Raw genomic sequence first — 22,199 nt, 5'->3', positions numbered from 1 at the left:
CGCGTAAAAGGGATTGTCAAGATAAGGCAACCCCTTTAACGAATGTACAAAATGGGGGAGAAGCATAGAATACGTGGCCATATTAACATGTCACTTTTACCGGAATTTGCAGCAGGCAGCCATAAAGCAAAGCACTCAGATTGCCAGATTTTTCTTTCTTTTTAGAAATGTTCTGAGCCGCCGATGCTGTTGGAGAATCAATTTTTACAACTTTCCCTGAAGAACCCCAATTGGCTATTATCACCATTGGATGCACCCCTTTAACTCCTTAACATACATTGTGCACTGCATTCTATGTAACGGATGGTCTTTGCTAAAGGCAACGTGCCATGGATGTGTGCTATCTCAAGCCCTGTGATCAACAGTGGGAACCCAAGGGTGAATGACAGCTGAGCCCCCCGATGGATCAGAGATACCACCAAGGCTGTGGCTACTATGTCTGTAATTGAAGAGTCAGATGGCTTTATAATCCAGACGGGGCATCACAACGAGATGCCTGGACTGACCGGCGACCTTCCTGACCCAAGCATAAAGCGGTCACACTTCCATGATGCAGTGGACTAAAGCGATCTTTGTGTTAGAGAAAAGTCAGACAGACATATAACCCAGACGAGGATCTCAAAGCAATGCCTGGACTGACCAGGCAACCTTCCTGACCTGAGCATGAAGCTGGCACACTCAGGTCGGTGAAGCTGCCGGCCAGTCCGGCACTGCGTTGCGATCCTTGTTTGGCTTATATGTCCGTCTGACTTTTCCCTAACACAAAGATCACTTTGTTACATTGCATCATGGAAGTGAATGTGGTCACATTACGAGCTGCAAGTTACAAAAAATCTGAGCCATTGGTAGAGGTAACTTGAGGTTTGCAGTGCGACTACATTCTCGCTGTGGCCAAAATCGCCCACAGCCTAAACCTGGTGATGATCTGCAGCAGCTGCCAGCGGTAGTCAGGATTACGAAGGCAGCGGAGCGCGCTGGTGTTGTTTCCTAGAACACCATTCACATGGCCGCGTGGTTTTCAGGTCATAATGCCCGACCTCGGGTCTTCTCTGATTCTGTTAATTCAGGGCAGAACCCCGGCTTTTGGCCTGAACCCAGAATATATTGTCAGATCGCTGGACCCTTACAGTATTTTTGCACTTCTTCTCTGCAATGCTTTTTCCTGTCCTTATGGGGCATAAGCAGGTCCTGCTGTGGTGCTCTGTGACAGACTGCCTATTTGACATGTTTTGAGCCGGGCAGCTGAGGTTCATCGCTCTGGCCTTGCCCTCCTGTGAGCTGCTCCCATCTCCTTTGGACACGGGACTCTTCCACCCTTCCTGCGCCTTCGTGTAAAGCAAATGCATGTAGAAAAGCCGCGGAGACACATCACGTGTTTCTCAACGCAAGCAATAAATAGCCAGGTCTTTCACCGGGAAGGAACAACCACGGGCTGTTTATTGCTTGCGTTGAGAAACGCGTGATGGTGTCTCCGCAGCTTTTAAACATGCATTTGCATATTTCCCATAAGGCTTGGTTCACATTGCGTTCAGGGGCAACGTTAAACGGAGTACGTTACACCGCGGCATAACGCGGTGTAACTGACTCCGTTAACGCCGACATTGAATGCAATGTCGGACGCATCGCCTAGCGCACGCCCAGAATGGGCATGCGCCAGTGATGCTCCATCACTGAGTGACGGACCCGAGACGCTGGCTGCAGCGTTTCCGGGTCCGTCACTGCTAGCAGAAGCTCAATCTGCGCTAGCGTGATTTGCGCAGGCACTTGCGCTAGCAGCAGCCCGTTAGCGTATGTGCTGAACGGGCTGCTGCTAACACAATGTGAACCTAGCCTAAGGGATGGGGGCAGTGTTCTGGATCACTGCGTTGAGAAACACGTGATGGTGTCTCCGCGGTGTTGGATGTTTTGATCTCCCCGAGGTCATTCATCCTTATGTTTATAGTCCTTTTACCAGGCACTGCTACTAATAGCCAGTTTCCTACTCCACACTGATCAGGGACAAATACCCCGAAACAGCTGTCTGTGGATGTATACCATGTTTTGGCATAGGTGGTTTTCCTTTTGGATGCTGCCCTTCCCGTGGTTGTTCATTCCCGGTGAAAGACCTGGCTATTTATTGCTTGCGTTGAGAAACACGTGATGGTGTCTCCGCGGTGTTGGATGTTTTGATCTCCCCGAGGTCATTCATCCTTATGTTTACAGTTCGTGTAAAGCAAGGCAGCAGGAGCTGGGGGCCTCTCTAAGCTCCCCGGCTCTCCTCTGCCTCAGGCGGTAGCCAGAAGTGATATCAGATGCGAAGTTGCGGACATGTGACGTCACTTCCGTTTGCGATCCACAATGGAAAAACTTGCCGGGGAGACTTCTGGAGCGCTTGGCCAGGGCATAATCTTTTGGTGCTCTCTGAGTTTGAGCACACCAGTAATAGTCTGGAATCATCTGCACCTGGAGACGTTCCAAGAAGAGGGGGAGGATCATCCTATCAAGATGTCGTGCTGGGATCTCAGTTCCTCCATAAGGATCCCAGATTGAAGACACCACAAGGTTGGGTCTGTGTTATGATGGAGGGTGGTCGTGCTTCATGCTCTGCATCTACAGAACCCAGCGCTGTCCCGAATTCAGTAGGTACCGTGTTTTTTTTTTTTACTATAAGACGCACCGGACCATAAGATGCACCTAGGTTTTAAAGGAGGACATTTGAAAAATTGAAGCAAAAAATGTAAAACTCTCGATTTAATATCCCCCATCCTGGTATGCATGGCTCCCTTATCTCTATCCTGGCATGCAGGGCCCCCATTTCTGTCCTGGTATGCGTGGCCCCATCCTGGTATGCAGGGACACCATCTTATCCTGGTATGATTGGCCTAATCCCAATCCTGGTATGCATGGTACCATCGTTATCCTTGTATGATTGGCCCCCATCCACATCCTGGTATGCATGGCCCCTAGCAGAAAAGAAAAAAAACATTGTTACTTTCTTTTGGCGCTCTTGCAGCGTCCTGCTCCGGTGCCAGCAGCTGCTTTATGCTTGTAAGCAGCGCATGGCAGGGATGTCATGCGCTGCTTACAAGCCACCAAGGGCAGCTGCCAGAATACTCACTTTTCTCCATGCAGAACTGTGTGCGTGGAGCGCAGTGAGTATTCATTGCTCTTTAGCGAGCACAATGTGAGCCGCACGGCTTTCAAGTGTGCCGCTTTTAAAGGGAAGAAATATTCACCACATTCCATGCCTATGGGAGTGGAATGTAGTTAATATTCATTGCCTAAGTAGCTGGCACACTCGAACGCTGGGCAGCAGCGCATAATACTGTGCTCGCTATTAAAGAAAAATGTATATTCACTCCTTTCCATACCCGTGGAGTGGAGTGAATATTCAATTTCTCTTTAGCAGCGGGCATAGGAGTCAGCTGCAGCAGCCGGCTTCGGCCTCTGTGACGCGCTGCTCCATCATTCCCCCACCTCAGCCGGTACATCCGTACTATAAGATGCACCCCCCATTTTCCGACACATTTTTGGAGGAAAAAAGTGCATCTTATAGTCCGAAAAAAAGGTGCCTGGCTTTGGTGTCTCTTTATCTTTGGAGCAGTTACACTTTTTGTTACTTCTCTCCTCTTTTAATGGAGACAAGGATCCTGCTCCAAAAAGGAAAGACAAGTTTTCCCATAAATATGCCATCTGTCTTAGGCCGCCGTCACACTTGCGAGTTTTAAGGACGTAAGAGCGCAGAAAATACGTCCGTAAAACTCGCAAAACAAACGGCACAATTATTCTCTATGCCCCTGCTCCTATCTGCCGTATTTTACTGATCAGTATTATACGGCTTTCTACGGCCGTAGAAAATCGCAGCATGCTGCGTTTGTCACCGTATTGCACAAAAAAATCGCCAATGAAAGTCTATGGAAGCCCCAAAAATACGGATTACACACGGACCAGCAGTGTGACTTGCGAGAAATACGCAGCGGTGTTAGGACAACCAGCAGAGGGCGCCCTCATATGAACTCGAGCCTGGGAGCTTTCTAGGAAAGTTCCCACGATCTAGGGACAACCAGCAGAGGGCGCCTCACCGCAAATGAAGGTAAATATAGGTCATTGACCTACATTACCTTCATTCTCCGGGGTTTTGCAGCCACGAACAACGTTGCATTAGCAAAGCTCGTGGCTGCAAAATATTTTAACCCCTTCAGATGGATTTACACCGTTGGACATTACAGATCTTCGGAAGGTAAGGATATTGTTGGTTTATTATTTTTTTTTGTTACAGAACGAGGGTCTTCAGTGACTGGATTGGGCGTTGAATAAAATATTACAACAACCTTTGTGTTTATTTCATTAAAATAATTTTTAATAATGTGTTTGTGTTTTTTAACCCTTTACTAGTATTGGATTAATAATGGATAGGTGTCATAATTGACGCCTCTCCATTATTAATTTGGCTTAATGTCACCTTACAATAGCAAGGTGGCATTAAACCTTCATTACCCCATATCCCACCGCTACACGGGAATGGGAAGAGAGTGGCCAAGTGCCAGAATAGGCGCATCTTCCAGATGTGCCTTTTCTGGGGTGGCTGGGGGCAGATGTTTTTAGCCAGGGGGGGGCCAATAACCGTGGACCCTCTCCAGGCTATTAATATCTGCCCTCAGTCACTGGCTTTACTACTCTGGCGGAGAAAACTGCGCGGGAGCCCACGCCAATTTTTTCCGCCATTTAACCCTTTAATTTAGTAGATGGAATGGCCAAATTTTGCACATACACACTACTAACATTCGTAGTGTGGAATATGCAAAAATAATGGGGATATGACATGGTTTACTGTATGTAAACCATGTCACAAATCATGTCGGGTTTAGGAAGGAGATAGCAAAAGCCGGCAATTGAATTACCGGCTTTAAAGCTATCTAGCGCTGTATGAAGTAATAATATATATACATATATGTGTCTAATGACATATACATATATATATATATATATATATACACATATATATTTTTTTACACATGGATCCCTTGTATTGCCGTATGTTGGTTTGGCAAGCCTGCGAGAAAAACACGCAGTACGGATGCCATACGGATTACATACGGAGGATGCCATGCGCAAAATACGCTGATACACCCTGCCTACGGAGGAGCTACGGACCACTATTTGGGGGACTTTTCAGCGTATTACGGCTGTAATATACGGACCGTATTGTCTTACGCCTGTAATATACGGACCGTATTGTCTTACGCCAAGTGTAAACTACCTTCTTCTCACAAGAAACGCCTGTGTCAAGATTACACAAAAAAAAATGTTGAAGAGAAACAGCCCTCTTTGATAGAAGAGTTAAGGGGAATGGTCCACCAGGAAGTCCAGTCATCCCAAGCCTCTTTTTTCCCAGTCGTTTCCAGTAACGCCATCAGGGGAAAAAATACGGTAGTTACTTACCGATAACGGTATTTCTCAGAGCCCATGACAGCACTACCAGAGAGAGCTTTGACAGCACTACCAGAGAGAGAGGGAATCCGCCCTTCAGGACAGGAAACCTACAGGATAAAAAGGGCGGTACCTCTCTCCTGCGTCAGTTTGGTTTACATAGCATCAGAGGTCCTCCAGGTTAGTGACAACAGGAAAATATACAATTTTAACAAAATACTTATCAGGATTACACCGTGCCTAATATTAGAAACACACATTTCATATAATAAGGTGCTCACCGCACCTGAAAGGGTGGGAATAAGCAGGTGCTGTCATGGGCTCTGAGAAATACCGTTATCGGTAAGTAACTACCGTATTCTCAGTCGCCCATGACAGCACTACCAGAGAGAATTACAGAGATCATTGCTTTAGGGAGGGACCACAGCCTGCAAGACCCTTCTTCCGAAGGTTAAGTCAGACGAAGAGGCTAGGTCTAAGCGGTAGTGCCTAAAGAAGGTTGAAGGTGATGACCAGGTGGCCGCCTTGCAGATTTTGTCTATCGGTACCTCCGACCTTTCGGCCCAGGAGGTCGCCATGGCTCTTGTAGAATGTGCCTTGAGCCCTTCAGGAACTGCGTTTCCCGTGGACGAGTATGCCAAGGTTATCGCATCAGTTACCCAGCGAGCTATAGTGCTTTTGGAGGCTTTGAGTCCTTTCCTAGGTCCCTGAAAACAGATAAAGAGAGACCCTTCCTTCCTATACTGTCGGGAGGATTCTAAGTAGTGTATTAAACACCTTCTCACATCTAGAGTGTGGAACTTTTCCTCTTTTTTATTTTTAGGGTTTGGACAAAAGGAGGGAAGGATTATTTCTTGGGACCTGTGGAAATTGGAAGCAACCTTGGGTAGATAAGCGGGATCTGTTTTTAGTATTACCCTATCATCCATGATTTGTGTGAATGGAGGGTTCGCAGATAGAGCCTGGAGGTCACTAATTCTACGGGCAGTTGTCAAAGCTGTGAGAAGGGCCGTTTTGAAGGATAAGATTTTAAGTGGTAATGAATCTATGGGCTCGAATGGAGGTTCTGTCAGAGCTGATAGGACTAAATTTAAGTCCCAGGTCGGAAGGCTTCTGATTTTTAAAGGTTTAGACCGTATCGCAGCTTTAATAAACCTTGTTACCCATGGGTTAGAGGCAATACTCTCACTGTATAATGCACCTAAGGCCGCTATTTGCACTTTTAAGGTGCTCACCGAGAGGCCCATATCTAAGCCTTTTTGCAGAAATTCTAATATTTTGACCACTTGGACCCCGTTTTGTAATTTTACCCCAGAGGTGGACAAAAACTTTTTCCAGGTCTTACCGTAGATTTTAGTTGTTACTGATTTTCTACTTTTTAATAGTGTAGACACTAAATTATCTGAAAAGCCCCTTGCCCTTAGTAGTGACCTTTCAAGTTCCACGCTGTCAAGTGGAGGTTTGTTGACTGAGGGTGGAACACCGGTCCCTGGTATAAGAGATCCGGAAGATCCGGGAGAACCCAGGGATCGGAGACCGATAGAATTCTCAGCCAGGAAAACCAGACCCTTTTGGGCCAGAAGGGGGCTATTAGGATGATTCTCGCCCTGTCCTGCCTGATTTTCCGCAGAACAGCCGGAATAAGAATGTGAGGAGGAAACGCGTATGCTAGACCCTGAGACCATGGAATCGTAAATGTATCTAGAGCCCGAGGACCCCCCCTGGGGCTCAGAGAACAAAATTCCCTTACTTTCCTGTTTTCTGCACTGGCAAAGAGATCTATTACAGGAACCCCCCAGATTTTGGTGATCCGATCGAAGATGCTTTGGTTTAGTGCCCATTCCCCCTGTTTTAACCGGGTACGGCTTAAGAAGTCTGCTTTTTGGTTCTCTACCCCCTTTATATGCAGCGCAGAGAGGGATAGGAAGTTGACTTCTGCTAATGTGAAGATCTGGGAAGTGGCCTTCATTAGGGCTTGGGATCTGGTTCCCCCCTGATGGTTCAGGTAGGCTACCACTACCTGATTGTCCGAAAAAACCCGGACATGATGCCCCTGTAGGCTGGGAAGAAAATATGATAGAGCGTGACTCACTGCCCAAAGTTCTTTTTGATTTGAAGATACCTCGTATTCTTGATCTGTCCAGACCCCCTGAGTGATACTGTCGTCCAGGTGAGCTCCCCACCCCGTGGGACTGGCATCCGTGGTAACTATCCGAGATGTGTCTATTACCCACGGAACCCCCTTTGATAGGTTGTTGGGATCTAACCACCAGGCTAGGGAACGAATAGTGTTTGAATTTAGAGACATGTTTCCTTCTAGGTGTCCCCCCAGTGTAACCTGATTCCTCAGAATATCCCACTAGAGATCCCTCGTGTGAATTTGTGCCCACTGTATTGCCGGGAGACAAGCAGAAAGGGACCCCAGCAGTGACATCGCCCCTCTCAGGGTCATATGAGGGTTTGAACGAGCTCTGGACACAAGATTTGATATTTTCTGTTTTTGATGGTCTGGAAGACGACATTCCTGTGTTATCGAGTCCAAAGTGAGGCCTAAAAACTCTTGAACCCTGGTCGGTTCTAGTTTTGACTTTTGGAGATTTAGGAGCCAACCTAACTCTGTTAGGATTTTTATCACTCTGTCGCATTGTTGGCGACAATGTTGGGCCGAGTTGCTGACAATCAGGAAGTCGTCCAGATACGGTATTATTAGAATGTCTTTTTCTCTTATGTGGGCCATCATTTCCGCTACCAATTTGGTAAATATACGAGGCGCTACCGAGATGCCAAATGGAAGGGCCTTGTACTGGTATTGTTTTATTTCTCCTCCCATGACTACCGCTAGTCTGAGGTATTTCTGGGCATTTTTGTGGATGGGGACATGATAGTACGCGTCGCTGAGATCCAACACTATCATGAAGCAATTCGGAAACAGGTTTTTTATTGTTGATTTTATTGATTCCATTTTGAAGGATTGATTTTTTACATAACTGTTTAGTTTCCGTAAATTGATTATTGTGCGGAAAGAACCATCCGGTTTTGGGACCAGAAATAGTGGGGAAAAGAACCCTTTGCCTCTTTCCAGTAGGGGAACTTCTTGGATCACATCTTTCATTATGAGCTTTGAAATTTCTTGTTCCAAGGCCTGTTGTTGCTGAGGTGAGGGTTTTAGTGGGGTGACCACATAGTTTTGGGGAGGAAGGGAGGTAAAGTTTATTTGAAGTCCCATCTTTGGCTACGTTCACATTAGCGTCGCGTCGCTGTTGCGTCGGCGACGCAGCGGCGACGCACGGAAAAACGCGCGCGTTTTGCGACGCGTGCGTCGTTTTTTGCCGAAATCGGACGCAAGAAAAATGCAACTTGTAGCGTTTTCTTGCGTCCGACGCTAGCGTCTAAAACGACGCACGTGTCGGAAAACGCGTGCAAAAAGACGCACGCGTCCCCTATATTAAACATAGGGGCGCGTCGCTAATGTGAACGTAGCCTAAATCAGATCTAAAATCCAAGAATTGGTTGAAATTTTTTCCCAGGCCGGAAGGTATTGAGACAATCTCCCTCCCACCCTGGGGAAGGTGTCACTTAGGGGGTTTTTTATCTCTTGGAGAATTACCGAAGAGGAAGCCCCTATCCTTCCTTCTCCCATCATCCCATCTGTTCTGTTCCCTTGGGGGACGTCTCCGAAAAAACTTCCTACTCCAAAAGGGTCGTCTAACAAATGGTGCGGCTAAGTTAGGGAACCCCTTTTTCTTATCCCCCACTTTTTGTAAAATGTCATCTAGGGTTTCCCCAAATAAGAATTTCCCTTCACATGGAATTGAACAGAGTTTTTGTTTGGTTTGTAGGTCGCCCGGTCAGCTTTTTAACCACAGCGTCCTACGAGCTGCATTGGACAGGGCTGCCGATTTTGAAGTAAGCTTGACTGAATCGGCTGATGAATCTGCCAAAAAGGCTGCCGCCCCTCTAATCATGGGAATTGATTCAATCATTTTATGTCTAGATACGCCGTCTTTTAGTTGCTTTTCCAAGTTATCTATCCAAATCATTAAAGATCTGGAAGTACATGCGGCTGCTATTGCAGGTCTTAGACACCCCCCTGCCGATTCCCAGGCCCCTTTAGGGAAAGTATCAGCTCTTTTATCGAGGGGATCCTTCAGAGTTCCCATGTCCTCAAAGGGCAATGCGAATTTTTTTGACGCTTTGGCTACTGCTACGTCGAGTTTTGGTGCCTTGTCCCATGACGTAGAAGCCTCTTCCTCGAAGGGATATTTTCTAAGGGAGGGGACGGATGAATTTTTCCTTTCTGGTTTCTCCCACTCTTTCTTAATTAATGCTTGAATATTCTCGTTAAGTGGAAAGACTCTGCGCCTTTTCTGTCCTAGGCCCCCAAACATAATGTCCTGTACTGTTTTGTCAGGACGTGGATCTACAACCCCCATGGTTGATCTTACGGTCTTTACAAGGGCATCTACTTCGTCTAATGGGAAGCAGTGACGGCCTCCGCTCTCAGAATCCGAGGAGGAGGAGGAACCCTGTCTGTCTGAAGCGTCCCCCTCAGGGCTAGAAGAATCAGAGTGAGAATAGGGCACAGGTGTTTTTTCCTTGACCCCTTCCCCTTTAAGAGATTTAAATGCTGTTTCCACCTCTGATCTTATTACAGATCGCAATTCAGAGGCGAAACTAGGGGTTTCTTCACAAAGGACTTGTCCTATACAGGAGCCACACAATTTCTTATCCCAGTTTTGCAACAGGGGTTCACTGCATAAGGGGCAGACTCTATTCTTAGTTTTCTCCGTTTTTTTTTTTCTTGCCTAAAAACAAACGGAAAGGGGGACCCCAATTATTTGGTGAACTTTCACGAAGATCACTCACCCATCTTGCACAGCCACAGGTACCGGTTCTGGAGGAGGTATAGGATCCTGTATCAGATCCGTAGTCTGTGGTGTCGACTGGTTAGGCATATTGGCTTTACTCCGCGGCGTGGAATGGCTGCTGGAACGGGTACTGCGGGTGCCTGCAGAGGACCTTTTCTTTTGGTCATCTGGCTTGCGCTGGTGGTGCCGCTGACGCTGACGTTGCTGCTGCGGTGGCTGCTGCTGTAAGGGCTGCGCCTGCTGGAGCTGCTGGTCGCTGTCCTCCATTATTAGGACTGCATGCAGCAAGGAGCGGTTCCACAGCGGTGTTTAAATACTATATCTTTTGGCGCCGATTCACCCCCTCCTCCAGGGCTGCGTTCCCGGAAAGCGCTGATCCCCCTTGGATCACTGAGCATGCGCGCTCTGCCCGGGACCCGGAAGTAGTGCTTTCTATATCCGGTGCGGTGGCCATCTTGGTGTCCTTACACACACCACGCCACCGCTCCGAACCAGGAAGTGCCTCTGCCGTCGAGGCACACCGGGTCCCCGAAGCCCCTACCCCAATCTGGGGAGGCGGCCGCGCTTCCCTCCGCGCACTCTGCAGCCCCATCGGACCCAGAAGCGGCGGCGTCGGATACCGCGCCAGCCGTGACAGGGGCCTCCCCGCCGTCATAGGTCGACTGGTCGGCTCCGGATCTTCAGGTACCATCCTAGAGGGTTCCCTGTCAGGACAGGAAACCAAACTGACGCAGGAGAGAGGTACCGCCCTTTTTATCCTGTAGGTTTCCTGTCCTGAAGGGCGGATTCCCTCTCTCTCTGGTAGTGCTGTCATGGGCGACTGAGAAAGGAAGATCTCCATGGAGGAGCAGTCTGACCCTTAGGGCTTGTTTTCACTTGCGAGGAACACGTCCGTGTCTCGCATGTGGAAATGAAGCTCTGGTGCCGGCACTCCGGAGCGGAGCGTGCGGCTGCATGTGTTCCTATGCTTGGAGGAACGGACCATCGTGAGGTAGTGACCATGATGTATTATAAGCACTATATATTATATTGCTTGGAGCCTGGCGGTCTTTGGTGTGTGTTTGGGGCACACGGATGCTGTATTGACAGACGGATCTAGGTTGTAGTGGTTGGCTTTTGCTGCCAGTCCCTCCCATTCGTTTGGGCATATATATATATATACATACAAGGGGTATACATTTTTTTGCACTGTGGCACTTTATTACTGTGTGGTTTTACATACACATTTACATTATATTTTCTTTGATGATTTTATATCACGCACTTATTGTTATATTGTGTATAGAAATTATTAGTAATTTGCACTTGATGTATATGCCCTGGAGTACTTAGGTTCTATACTTTAGGTTCCCCCTGCATTTATATGCATGTATGTGTCCTACATACACCTTTGCATGCCACGAGGTCCAAGTAATAAAGCGGTCTTTTATTAGTATTTATATTATACCTTCTGTTGCGTCCGTTCACTGCTTTGTGCTATAAGTATCAGAATATTGCTCTCTTTATAGGCTATTTTTTAGCACATATATATTTAGTGTGTCTCCAAGCACAGGCACATCTTTGTAGTGCCACCTTGTTATTTAATAAAGATATAAATTATTATACCTTATTTGCCTTTCTCCATTTTTGATATACATTAATATATATTTGATTTTCATTTTGGGGTCTTTTTTATTCAAAATTCCGAATGGTCTGCCATTCATAATTTATAGTGGCCATACGATTGCATCTATATTTTATATTGATTTTTTAGTATATTATATATAGTTTTTATGATTGTGCAATTCTTTGGTTTGCTATTTTGTCTAGACTAGATTTAATGTCTAATACTGTATTGGCCTTTGTCCCTCCCTAAAAATGATTCTTTGGCATTCCTCCCATGGTGCAGTTGTGGAGGGTGATTAGCGAATATAGAATTAGACTTACTGGTACTTTGATTTCTAGGAACCCTCCACGACAGCAGAGGTAGTCCGACCCTATTGTTTTTGTGGGTGATGTAAATAAATATTAAAGCATTCATACCTGTGTAGTGCTTTATAAACACACTGGGGAAAATGGGGGGGGGGCTATTTGACCTCTTTGTGTTTCCTGTCCCTATCAGGATGGGCAGTATCCTCCTATGGTGCTGTCGTGGAGGGTTCCTAGAAATCAAATTACCGGTAAGGCCGGGATCACACATGCGAGAAACACGTCCGTGTCTCGCATGTGAAATCCAAGCTCTGATGCCGGCACTGTGGAGCGGAGCGTGCGGCCGCATAGCAACACATGGAGCCGCACGCTCCGCTCTGGAGTGTCGGCGCCAGAGCTTGGATTTCACATGCGAGACACGGACGTGTTTCTCGCATGTGTGATCCCGGCCTAAGTCTAATTCTCTTTTCACACAGATTTTTTTTTTTTTTTTTAGCAGAAAAATCCACATAAAACTTAAAAAAAAAATCAAGGCCAAGACATCATTTGTGACTTTTTTTTTGTCTTCCGGTATTTGTTGCAATTTTTTTTGCTAGAAATTAGTTCACACAGATTCACTAATATTGTGAAAAATAACAAAATGCTCTTTTAAAGGGAACCTGTCACCCCCCCCCCCAGGCATTTGTAACTAAAAGAGCCACCTTGTGCAGCACTGATGCTGCATTCTAACAAGGTGGCTCTTTTAGTTCCCTGTACACGCTGAAATAATCACTTATGAAATGTGCCCCCTCTTACCGTGAAATCGTTTTTGGGGCGGGACTTTCCCCCCTAATCAGGTGCGCCGCCTCCACTTGCTGCATTATCGTCCCCATGCCTGCGCTGTAAGTATGAAGGGCAGTGCAACTGCGCATGCCTAAAAAAAAAAAATAACAGCGCAGGCGCCGGGGACGATAATGAAGCAAGAGGAGGCGGCGCCCGGCGCGCACAGGTCCGGAGTGACGGCTGTGATGCATCTGATTAGCAAGGTAAGACCCGCCTCCGGGAACATTTCAGGGTAAGAGGGGGCACATTTTATAAGTGATTATTTCAGCGTGTACAGGGAGCATAACTAAAAGAGCCACCTTGTCAGAATGCAGCATCAGTGCTGCACAAGGTGGCTCTTTTAGTTACAAACGCCTGGGGGGGTGACCGGTTCCCTTTAAGGGGGTTGTCCTCTGCCTAGGCAATCTATCAGTACAGCAGTCTCCCTCACTGCTCTCTTTCTTTGCACACACCTCGGACAAGCAGCAGGGCCCGACTGGCTGCACTGGGTCACCTTTTAGAACATAACCTTGCATGATTCAGTACAAAGTTGCACTAACTTAACATTTGCACCAAAAAATTTGTGTACAACAAAATACCTGGGGGAGGACTTGCTCTAAAGGGTAAAAAAAAGGTCTACTCTTAAAGGGTGTTAAAAAAATTGGTCTCTTTCACTGACAGCAAGCAGATATATTAACAGTGCTGAATAGTTGAAAGAAAAAACTGCGTTTGACGGGGAGGGTCAGAGACAGCAGCACACCTCCCGCCCCGGGCCCGCGCACTGCGCAGCAGCGTCAGACCTCACTGTTAATAGCATGGGTGTCCGTCGCGCTGCCTGTTTCTGGGAAGCCCCGAGAACCGCCTGCTGTAGGTGTCCCTGGTGGCGCCTGACTAGCGCGGGTTTCAAGCTACCATGGCAACGCGGAAAGCGACACTTACGCCCCGCCCCCTAGCGACCGCTGCGATCTTAGCAACCAGCAGAACAACATGGCGGAAGAAGGGGAAAGAATCGTGAGACCTAAAAGGATCTTCATCAATAACTTAGATTCTTACGTGGCGCGGAACATCGGCCAGGTAACGGCGGCAGTTAGACTGTATGATCTCCAGATCTAGGTCTGTCAGTGTGAATAGCAATCCCATAATAATGTCTAGCATTTCACATCTATGTGTAAGGGGAAGGAAGGAGTTAAACATATTATCACGTGATACTCACCAGTCCTGGGCCCTCACCTGACCCCGTCCACCCCTGCAGAAAAGGGGGTCAGCTGTGGATCATGGGCACAGCCAGGTGATCGGGAGCGACACTCTGCAGGAAAGGGGGTCAGCTGCGGATCCTGGGCACGACCGGGTGGGTGTGAGTGATACTCTGCAGAAAAGAGGTCAGCTGTGGATCCTGGGCACAGCCGGGTGGTCGAGAGCGATGCTCTGCAGGAAAGGGGGTCAGCTGCGGATTCTGGGTATAGCCGGAGGATCGGGAGCGACGCTCTGCAGGAAAGGGGGTCAGCTGCGGATCCTGGGCACACCCGCGTGGTCGGGAGCGATGCTCTGCAGTAAAGGGGGTCAGTTGCGGATCCTGGGAACAGCTGGGTGGACGGGAGCGATGCTCTGCAGGAAAGGGGGTCAGCTGCTGATCCTGGTCACAGCCAGGTGGTCGGGAGCGTTACTCTGCAGGAAAGGGGGTCAGCTGCGGATCCTGGTCACAGCCAGGTCGTAGGGAGTGTTGCTTAGCAGGAAAGGGGGTCAGCTGCGGATCCTGGGAACAGCCGGGTGGACGGAAGCGATGCTCTGCAAGAAACAGGGTCAGCTGCGGATCCTTGGCACAGCTGGGTGGTATACCAGCTCTGGATCCCCCTAGTTGTCAGGATCGGTGGGGAGTCTCAGAAGTCGGCCCCCCATCTGTCATGGGATTGGAGGACCACAGCCGTAGCATTGAGAATCAGTTGTTTACTCCCAATCCTGCGCCTCTCGTATCCAGCAGTCTTGTCTGGTGTTGTAGCTCAGCTCTAGTAGAGCTGCAATACCATACCCAACCTATGGCCGGTGGGGGCGCTGTGCTGTGTCTATACCTCGTCCTCCCTGTGATAGGAAGCAGATCGGGGACATGCTCTGTGTTCTTTTCCTGGAGGGACTTGATCTGCTTTCCTTCCTGTCGCAGTATCTGTCGTCTTGTGTGTCCGGAGCGTCGCTGGAGGAAGCAGAAGAAGGAGTCGAGGAGGAGGAGGAGCAGTCGGTACTGGAGGCGGCCAGCGGTGACACCAGAGCGGGACTGCTCCAGGTTGTGGGGTCTCTGTCCGAACCTTCTGACAAGAAGCTGCATTTCCCGTTGGAGTCTTATGTGGTAATGAACGTCCTCTTCTCTGCGCACAGCAGTGCTCCCTGTACTGTATGGAGCTGGGGGTCTGCCCCCACCCATCAAACAAAAAAGCAGTACACTGTAGCGCCATAGCTTGCAAACATAAAATATGAAAATTGACTTGCATTACTGCACTAGAAATATGAAAAATTGAGAAAGTTTAGTGCATAAATTGGCCAATTCATGTGTACCTGGTAGCCACGTTAAGGCGTTTCTCGTTTCCAGGATCTATCAATGCCATTCCTCTTTTAGAATAAAGTCTTCATATGCATGGGAACATAATATGAGTCCTCTGTAAGATTTCAGTCTAAGAGAGGACTCATATTAGGTTCCCATACAGATGAAGACTTTATTCTAAAAGAGGAATGGCATTGCTAGGTCCTGGGAACGAGAAAAGCCTTAACGTGGCTACCAGGTACACATGAATTAGCCAATTTATACGCTAAACTTTCTCAATTGTTTCATATTTCTAATGCAGTAATGCAATTCAATTTTCATATTTCATGTTTGCAAGCTATGGCGCTACAGTGTACTGCTTTTTTGTTTGAGTGTATACGAGTTGGTGACTCTAGGTTCAGCACCTGTTCACACTTAGTCTATGTTTGGATGTGACGGTCAGTTTTTTTGAAGTTTGCCCCCACCCATGTGACATGGTTGTGATCCGGCTCCGCTTCTCCTGTGTTTCAGATATCGAGCAGAGACGAGCTCTTACATCATCTCCTGGAGAGTGATGTGATCGTCTACAACGTCACCGAGGACCCCACGCAGATCGAGGAGGCGTCGTGGGCCGTTTCCGGTGGGTGGATCTCCTCTACCATAGTAGATCCCAGTGAGGATCCTGTAATCTGTACATTATTTAAAAGGAAGGTCCATTAAAGGAAATGTTTCTAGGCGTAATTTAGAGTAACTAATGAATACACAGCACGCACCGAGACTAGGCAGCACCTAAAGATGGCAGGCGGACCCCCATCGCCAGGGGTGATCACACTGTGGGGACCGGCACATTGTCACCTGTTCATTCTTAAAGGGTTGTCTATGAAGTAGACAATAATGACCCAGATTTATCTGCACTGGTGTGCCAAGCGGCCAATCCCTGATTGTAGGCTGGCTGTCTCATTTGGTATTGCCATACCTGTGTAGTCGCCATCTTTACTCGGGCCCACTGCACCATGAGAGTGCATTTGATATGAGGCCTGGACAGGTAAGCATTTTTGCCTGTTTTTTCTGTGGTGCTTTCTCTAGAATAGTGGAGCTTTTTTCCTGCTTTTTTTCCTCCTGTTGTAGTTTTTAATGACCCAGATTAGTTGGGTCCTACATTGTGGCTACTGGATGTATCGTGCTCAGACTTAGAACAACTCTGTACTCCGTGAAGTGGACGATCCTGGTACTACAGCTCCGATCGTATTCACTACCATAGGAACTGAGCTGCAGTACTTGAGAATAGCGATTACACAGTGATGGCGCTGTGCTGTACACTGTGGTCATCCAGCCGCTGAAGGAGCTGCAATCAGCGGGTCTCGTGTGTCCGGCCATCACCCATCTGATACTGATGACCTGTCGTAAGGATAGAACAACCCGTTTAATGCACTAATAAGCAGTAAACCCAATGGGAAACATTTCTTATAGGGTATTCCCACTTTATAAAATGATATATTGCTAGGATATGCCATCACTTGATAATTGTGGTGGTCTGACTTTTGGGACCCCCTCCGATCCTGCACATTGTACCAGGTGCGGCATATGCAGTTTGCTCAATTAAAGGGGTATTTCCATCTTATAAAATGATGCCTTATCTGTTGGATATGTAGCCAGGTTATGATTACTGGGGGGTAGTCACGGGGGGATCACTGGGGGAGTCACAGGGAAGATCACTGGGGGGAGTTATGGGGGGAATCACTAGGGGGACGTAAGAAAGAATGGCACAGTAAATGACCACTAATCCGGTATCCTCAGGACCACGGGGGTGCCGGATTATCAGTCCAGTATGGAGCAGTGTGAGGGGTCTATAATCGCACGTCTCCGCCACGTCTTGTATTTTCCAGCTCTTTTCACTGAGATTGAAAACTTTGAGAGCCAGAAGCTGTTCATATTAATATCGTCGGTCCTGACCTGGGCGCGGAGCAGACCCCTGGATCCGGTAGGTGGTCTGCAGTCAGTGCGTCACAGCCTGTAACGTGGTCCCCAACAGTGACACTTTCACGGTTTCTCTCTTTATAAAGGATGATCCTGAAATCCCTTTCACTGAAGATGATTATCGCAGAAGGAAATGTCACCTAAACTTTAAGGATCACCTAAGTGTTGAGAAGCTGGTGATTAAGATGGGGAAATCTGTGAGTATTATGTGGAGGCAGCGGAGAACGTGCGGCTGACTGTGAGTATTATGTGGGGGGCAGCGGAGAATGTGCGGCTGACTGTATTATGTGGGGGGGCAGCGGAGAATGTGCGGCTGACTGTACTATGTGGAGGCAGTGGAGAACGTGCGGCTGACTGACTGTACTATGTGGAGGCAGTGGAGAACGTGCGGCTGATTGACTGTACTATGTGGAGGCAGTGGAGAACGTGCGGCTGACTGACTGTATTATGTGGGGGGGCAGCGGAGAACGTGCGACTGACTGTATTATGTGGAGGCAGTGGAGAACGTGCGGCTGACTGACTGTATTATGTGGAGGCAGTGGAGAACGTGCGGCTGACTGACTGTATTATGTGGGGGGGCAGCGGAGAACGTGCGACTGACTGTATTATGTGGAGGCAGCGGAGAATGTGCGGCTGATTGACTGTGAGTATTATGTGGGGGGGCAGCGGAGAACGTGTGGCTGACTGACTGTATTATGTGGAGGCAGCGGAGAACGTGTGACTGACTGTACTATGTGGAGGCAGTGGAGAACGTGCGGCTGACTGACTGTACTATGTGGAGGCAGTGGAGAACGTGCGGCTGACTGACTGTATTATGTGGGGGGGCAGCGGAGAACGTGCGGCTGATTGACTGTACTATGTGGAGGCAGTGGAGAACGTGCGGCTGACTGACTGTACTATGTGGAGGCAGTGGAGAACGTGCGGCTGACTGACTGTATTATGTGGGGGGGCAGCGGAGAACGTGCGGCTGATTGACTGTACTATGTGGAGGCAGTGGAGAACGTGCGGCTGACTGACTGTATTATGTGGAGGCAGTGGAGAACGTGCGGCTGACTGACTGTATTATGTGGGGGGGCAGCGGAGAACGTGCGACTGACTGTATTATGTGGAGGCAGCGGAGAATGTGCGGCTGATTGACTGTGAGTATTATGTGGGGGGGCAGTGGAGAACGTGTGGCTGACTGACTGTATTATGTGGAGGCAGCGGAGAACGTGTGACTGACTGTACTATGTGGAGGCAGTGGAGAACGTGCGGCTGACTGACTGTACTATGTGGAGGCAGTGGAGAACGTGCGGCTGACTGACTGTATTATGTGGGGGGGCAGCGGAGAACGTGCGGCTGATTGACTGTACTATGTGGAGGCAGTGGAGAACGTGCGGCTGACTGACTGTACTATGTGGAGGCAGTGGAGAACGTGCGGCTGACTGACTGTATTATGTGGGGGGGCAGCGGAGAACGTGCGGCTGATTGACTGTACTATGTGGAGGCAGTGGAGAACGTGCGGCTGACTGACTGTATTATGTGGAGGCAGTGGAGAACGTGCGGCTGACTGACTGTATTATGTGGGGGGGCAGCGGAGAACGTGCGACTGACTGTATTATGTGGAGGCAGCGGAGAATGTGCGGCTGATTGACTGTGAGTATTATGTGGGGGGCAGCGGAGAACGTGCGACTGACTGTATTATGTGGGGGGGCAGCGGAGAACGTGTGGCTGACTGACTGTATTATGTGGAGGCAGCGGAGAACGTGTGACTGACTGTACTATGTGGAGGCAGTGGAGAACGTGCGGCTGACTGACTGTACTATGTGGAGGCAGTGGAGAACGTGCGGCTGACTGACTGTATTATGTGGGGGGGCAGCGGAGAACGTGCGGCTGATTGACTGTACTATGTGGAGGCAGTGGAGAACGTGCGGCTGACTGACTGTACTATGTGGAGGCAGTGGAGAACGTGCGGCTGACTGACTGTATTATGTGGGGGGGCAGCGGAGAACGTGCGGCTGATTGACTGTACTATGTGGAGGCAGTGGAGAACGTGCGGCTGATTGACTGTACTATGTGGAGGCAGTGGAGAACGTGCGGCTGACTGACTGTACTATGTGGAGGCAGTGGAGAACGTGCGGCTGATTGACTGTACTATGTGGAGGCAGTGGAGAACGTGCGGCTGACTGACTGTGAGTATTATGTGGGGGGCAGCGGAGAACATGCGGCTGACTGACTGTGAGTATTATGTGGGGGGGCAGCGGAGAACATGCGGCTGACTGACTGTGAGTATTATGTGGTGGGTTGGGGAGAAAGTACGGCTGATTGACTGTGAGTATTATGTGGGGGGCAGCAGAGAACGTGCGGCTGATTGACTGTGAGTATTATGTGGGGGCAGCGGAGAACGTGCGGCTGATTGACTGAGTATTATGTGGGGGGCAGCAGAGAACGTGCGGCTGATTGACTGTGAGTATTATGTGGGGGTGGGGGAGAACATGCGGCTGACTGAGTATTATGTGGGGGTGGGGGAGAACATGCGGCTGACTGACTGTGAGTATTATGTGGGGGTGGGGGAGAACATGCGGCTGATTAACTGAGTATTATGTGGGGGCAGCGGAGAACGTGCGGCTGATTGACTGACTGTATTATGTGGGGGGCAGCGGAGAACGTGCGGCTGATTGACTGACTGTATTATGTGGGGGCAGCGGAGAACGTGCGGCTGATTGACTGACTGTATTATGTGGGGGCAGCGGAGAACGTGCGGCTGATTGACTGACTGTATTATGTGGGGGCAGCGGAGAACGTGCGGCTGATTGACTGACTGTATTATGTGGGGGCAGCGGAGAACGTGCGGCTGATTGACTGACTGTATTATGTGGGGGTGGGGGAGAACATGCGGCTGACTGACTGTGAGTATTATGTGGGGGTGGGGGAGAACATGCCGCTGATTAACTGAGTATTGTGTGGGGGGCAGCGGAGAACATGCGGCTGACTGTGAGTATTATGTGGGGGTGGGGGAGAACATGCGGCTGATTAACTGAGTATTGTGTGGGGGGCAGCGGAGAACATGCGGCTGACTGTGAGTATTATGTGGAGGCAGCGGAGAATGTTCGGCTGATTGACTGTGAGTATTATGTGGGGTTGGGGGAGAACATGCGGCTGACTGACTCAGTATTATGTGGGGGGGCAGCGGAGAACGTGCGGATGACTGACTGTATTATGTGGGGGCAGCGGAGAACGTGCGGCTGATTGACTGACTGTATTATGTGGGGGCAGCGGAGAACGTGCGGCTGATTGACTGACTGTATTATGTGGGGGCAGCGGAGAATGTGCGGCTGATTGACTGACTGTATTATGTGGGGTGTAGGGGAGAACGTGCGGATGACTGACTGTGAGTATTATGTGGGGGGTGGGGGAGAACGTGCGGCTGATTGACTGAGTATTATGTGGGGGGTGGGGGAGAACATGCGGCTGACTGAGTATTATGTGGGGGTGGGGGAGAACATGCGGCTGACTGAGTATTATGTGGGGGTGGGGGAGAACATGCGGCTGACTGACTGTGAGTATTATGTGGGGGCAGCGGAGAACGTGCGGCTGATTGACTGACTGTATTATGTGGGGTGTAGGGGAGAACGTGCGGATGACTGACTGTGAGTATTATGTGGGGGGTGGGGGAGAACGTGCGGCTGATTGATTGTGAGTATTATCTGGGGGGTAGGGGAGAACATGCGGCTGACTGAGTATTATGTGGGGGGTGGGGGAGGACGTGCGGCTGATTGACTGTGAGTATTATGTTGGGGGTAGGGTATAACATGCTGTGATTGAACCCACATTCCGCCATTGACACAATGCTAAATCCCTATTTTTAAAAAAGAGCCAGTAGTGCCACCTTATGGTGATCGGCAGAATTGCAGTTACATTTTGAGGATTGTGTTTCCTACTTTTCAACCTATTTATTGAAGCATTGACTATCATTTTTGTCTCTTGCGCAGAACAAAAGCAAATTTTCCACTTATGTAATTGCATCCGGGATCCCGTATGGAGCAGAAGAAGGCATTCTTCATACAATCTTTAAAGTAAGTCTCTGAGAAGAACCAGAGCCATTCATAGGCTCTTTAGAAGAAGGGCACCGTTGTATCTTGCATCTCTGTACAATCACATTGTGATGACTCTACTTGTAGGAGGCCTGGATGGGGGAGACGTCTGCATTATCCATCTATGGAGATGGACAGAATATCGTCCCAATGATCCATGTTGCGGATTTGGCCGGGTAAAGATTTCTGCTACACTTCATCAATGGCTTCTTCAGTGCACAGCGCCACCTCTAGACAGGCAGCCGTTTCTGGTACTGCAGCTCAACGTAATTGGGAAGGGGTTAAAGGGAACCTGTCACCTGAATTTGGCGGGACCGGTTTTCGGTCATATGGGCGGAGTTTTCAGGTGTTTGATTCACCCTTTCCTTACCCGCTGGCCGCAATATTGGACTGAAGTTCATTCTCTGTCCTCCATAGTACACGCCTGCGCAAGGCCAAATTCAGGTGACAGGTTCCCTTTAAGGGGAATCTGTGACCAGGTTTCTGTTACCCAATCTGAGGACAAAATGATGTAGGTGCAGAGACCCTGATTCCAGTGATATGTCACTCACTGGGCTTATTACTATAGTTTTGATAAAATCCAAGCTTTCTGTGCCGCAGTTGTAGCAGTGCTCTGAATGCTGAGCCCTGTATAACCCCGCCCACACCATTGAT

At 48.9% G+C, this 22,199-nt stretch overlaps 1 protein-coding gene across 1 annotated transcript in view; it reads left to right on the top strand.

Moving 5' to 3' along the window:
* The first annotated feature begins 13,951 nt into the window (after positions 1 to 13,951).
* AK7 (adenylate kinase 7) overlaps positions 13,952 to 22,199 on the top strand; it is a 36,778-nt gene continuing 28,530 nt past the window's right edge. Inside the window, exons 1-7 of the mRNA XM_069735500.1 lie at positions 13,952 to 14,060; positions 15,142 to 15,324; positions 16,027 to 16,135; positions 17,382 to 17,476; positions 17,559 to 17,669; positions 21,444 to 21,527; positions 21,633 to 21,721. Of these exons, the coding sequence (XP_069591601.1) occupies positions 13,974 to 14,060; positions 15,142 to 15,324; positions 16,027 to 16,135; positions 17,382 to 17,476; positions 17,559 to 17,669; positions 21,444 to 21,527; positions 21,633 to 21,721 (758 nt within the window). The 5' untranslated portion in view covers positions 13,952 to 13,973. The remainder of the gene's footprint in view (positions 14,061 to 15,141; positions 15,325 to 16,026; positions 16,136 to 17,381; positions 17,477 to 17,558; positions 17,670 to 21,443; positions 21,528 to 21,632; positions 21,722 to 22,199) is intronic.

Source organism: Ranitomeya imitator, chromosome 1 (genome assembly GCF_032444005.1).
Source record: "Ranitomeya imitator isolate aRanImi1 chromosome 1, aRanImi1.pri, whole genome shotgun sequence".
In the NCBI taxonomy this organism is placed as follows: Eukaryota; Metazoa; Chordata; class Amphibia; order Anura; family Dendrobatidae; genus Ranitomeya; species Ranitomeya imitator.
This window is presented reverse-complemented; position numbering and strand designations above follow the sequence as displayed.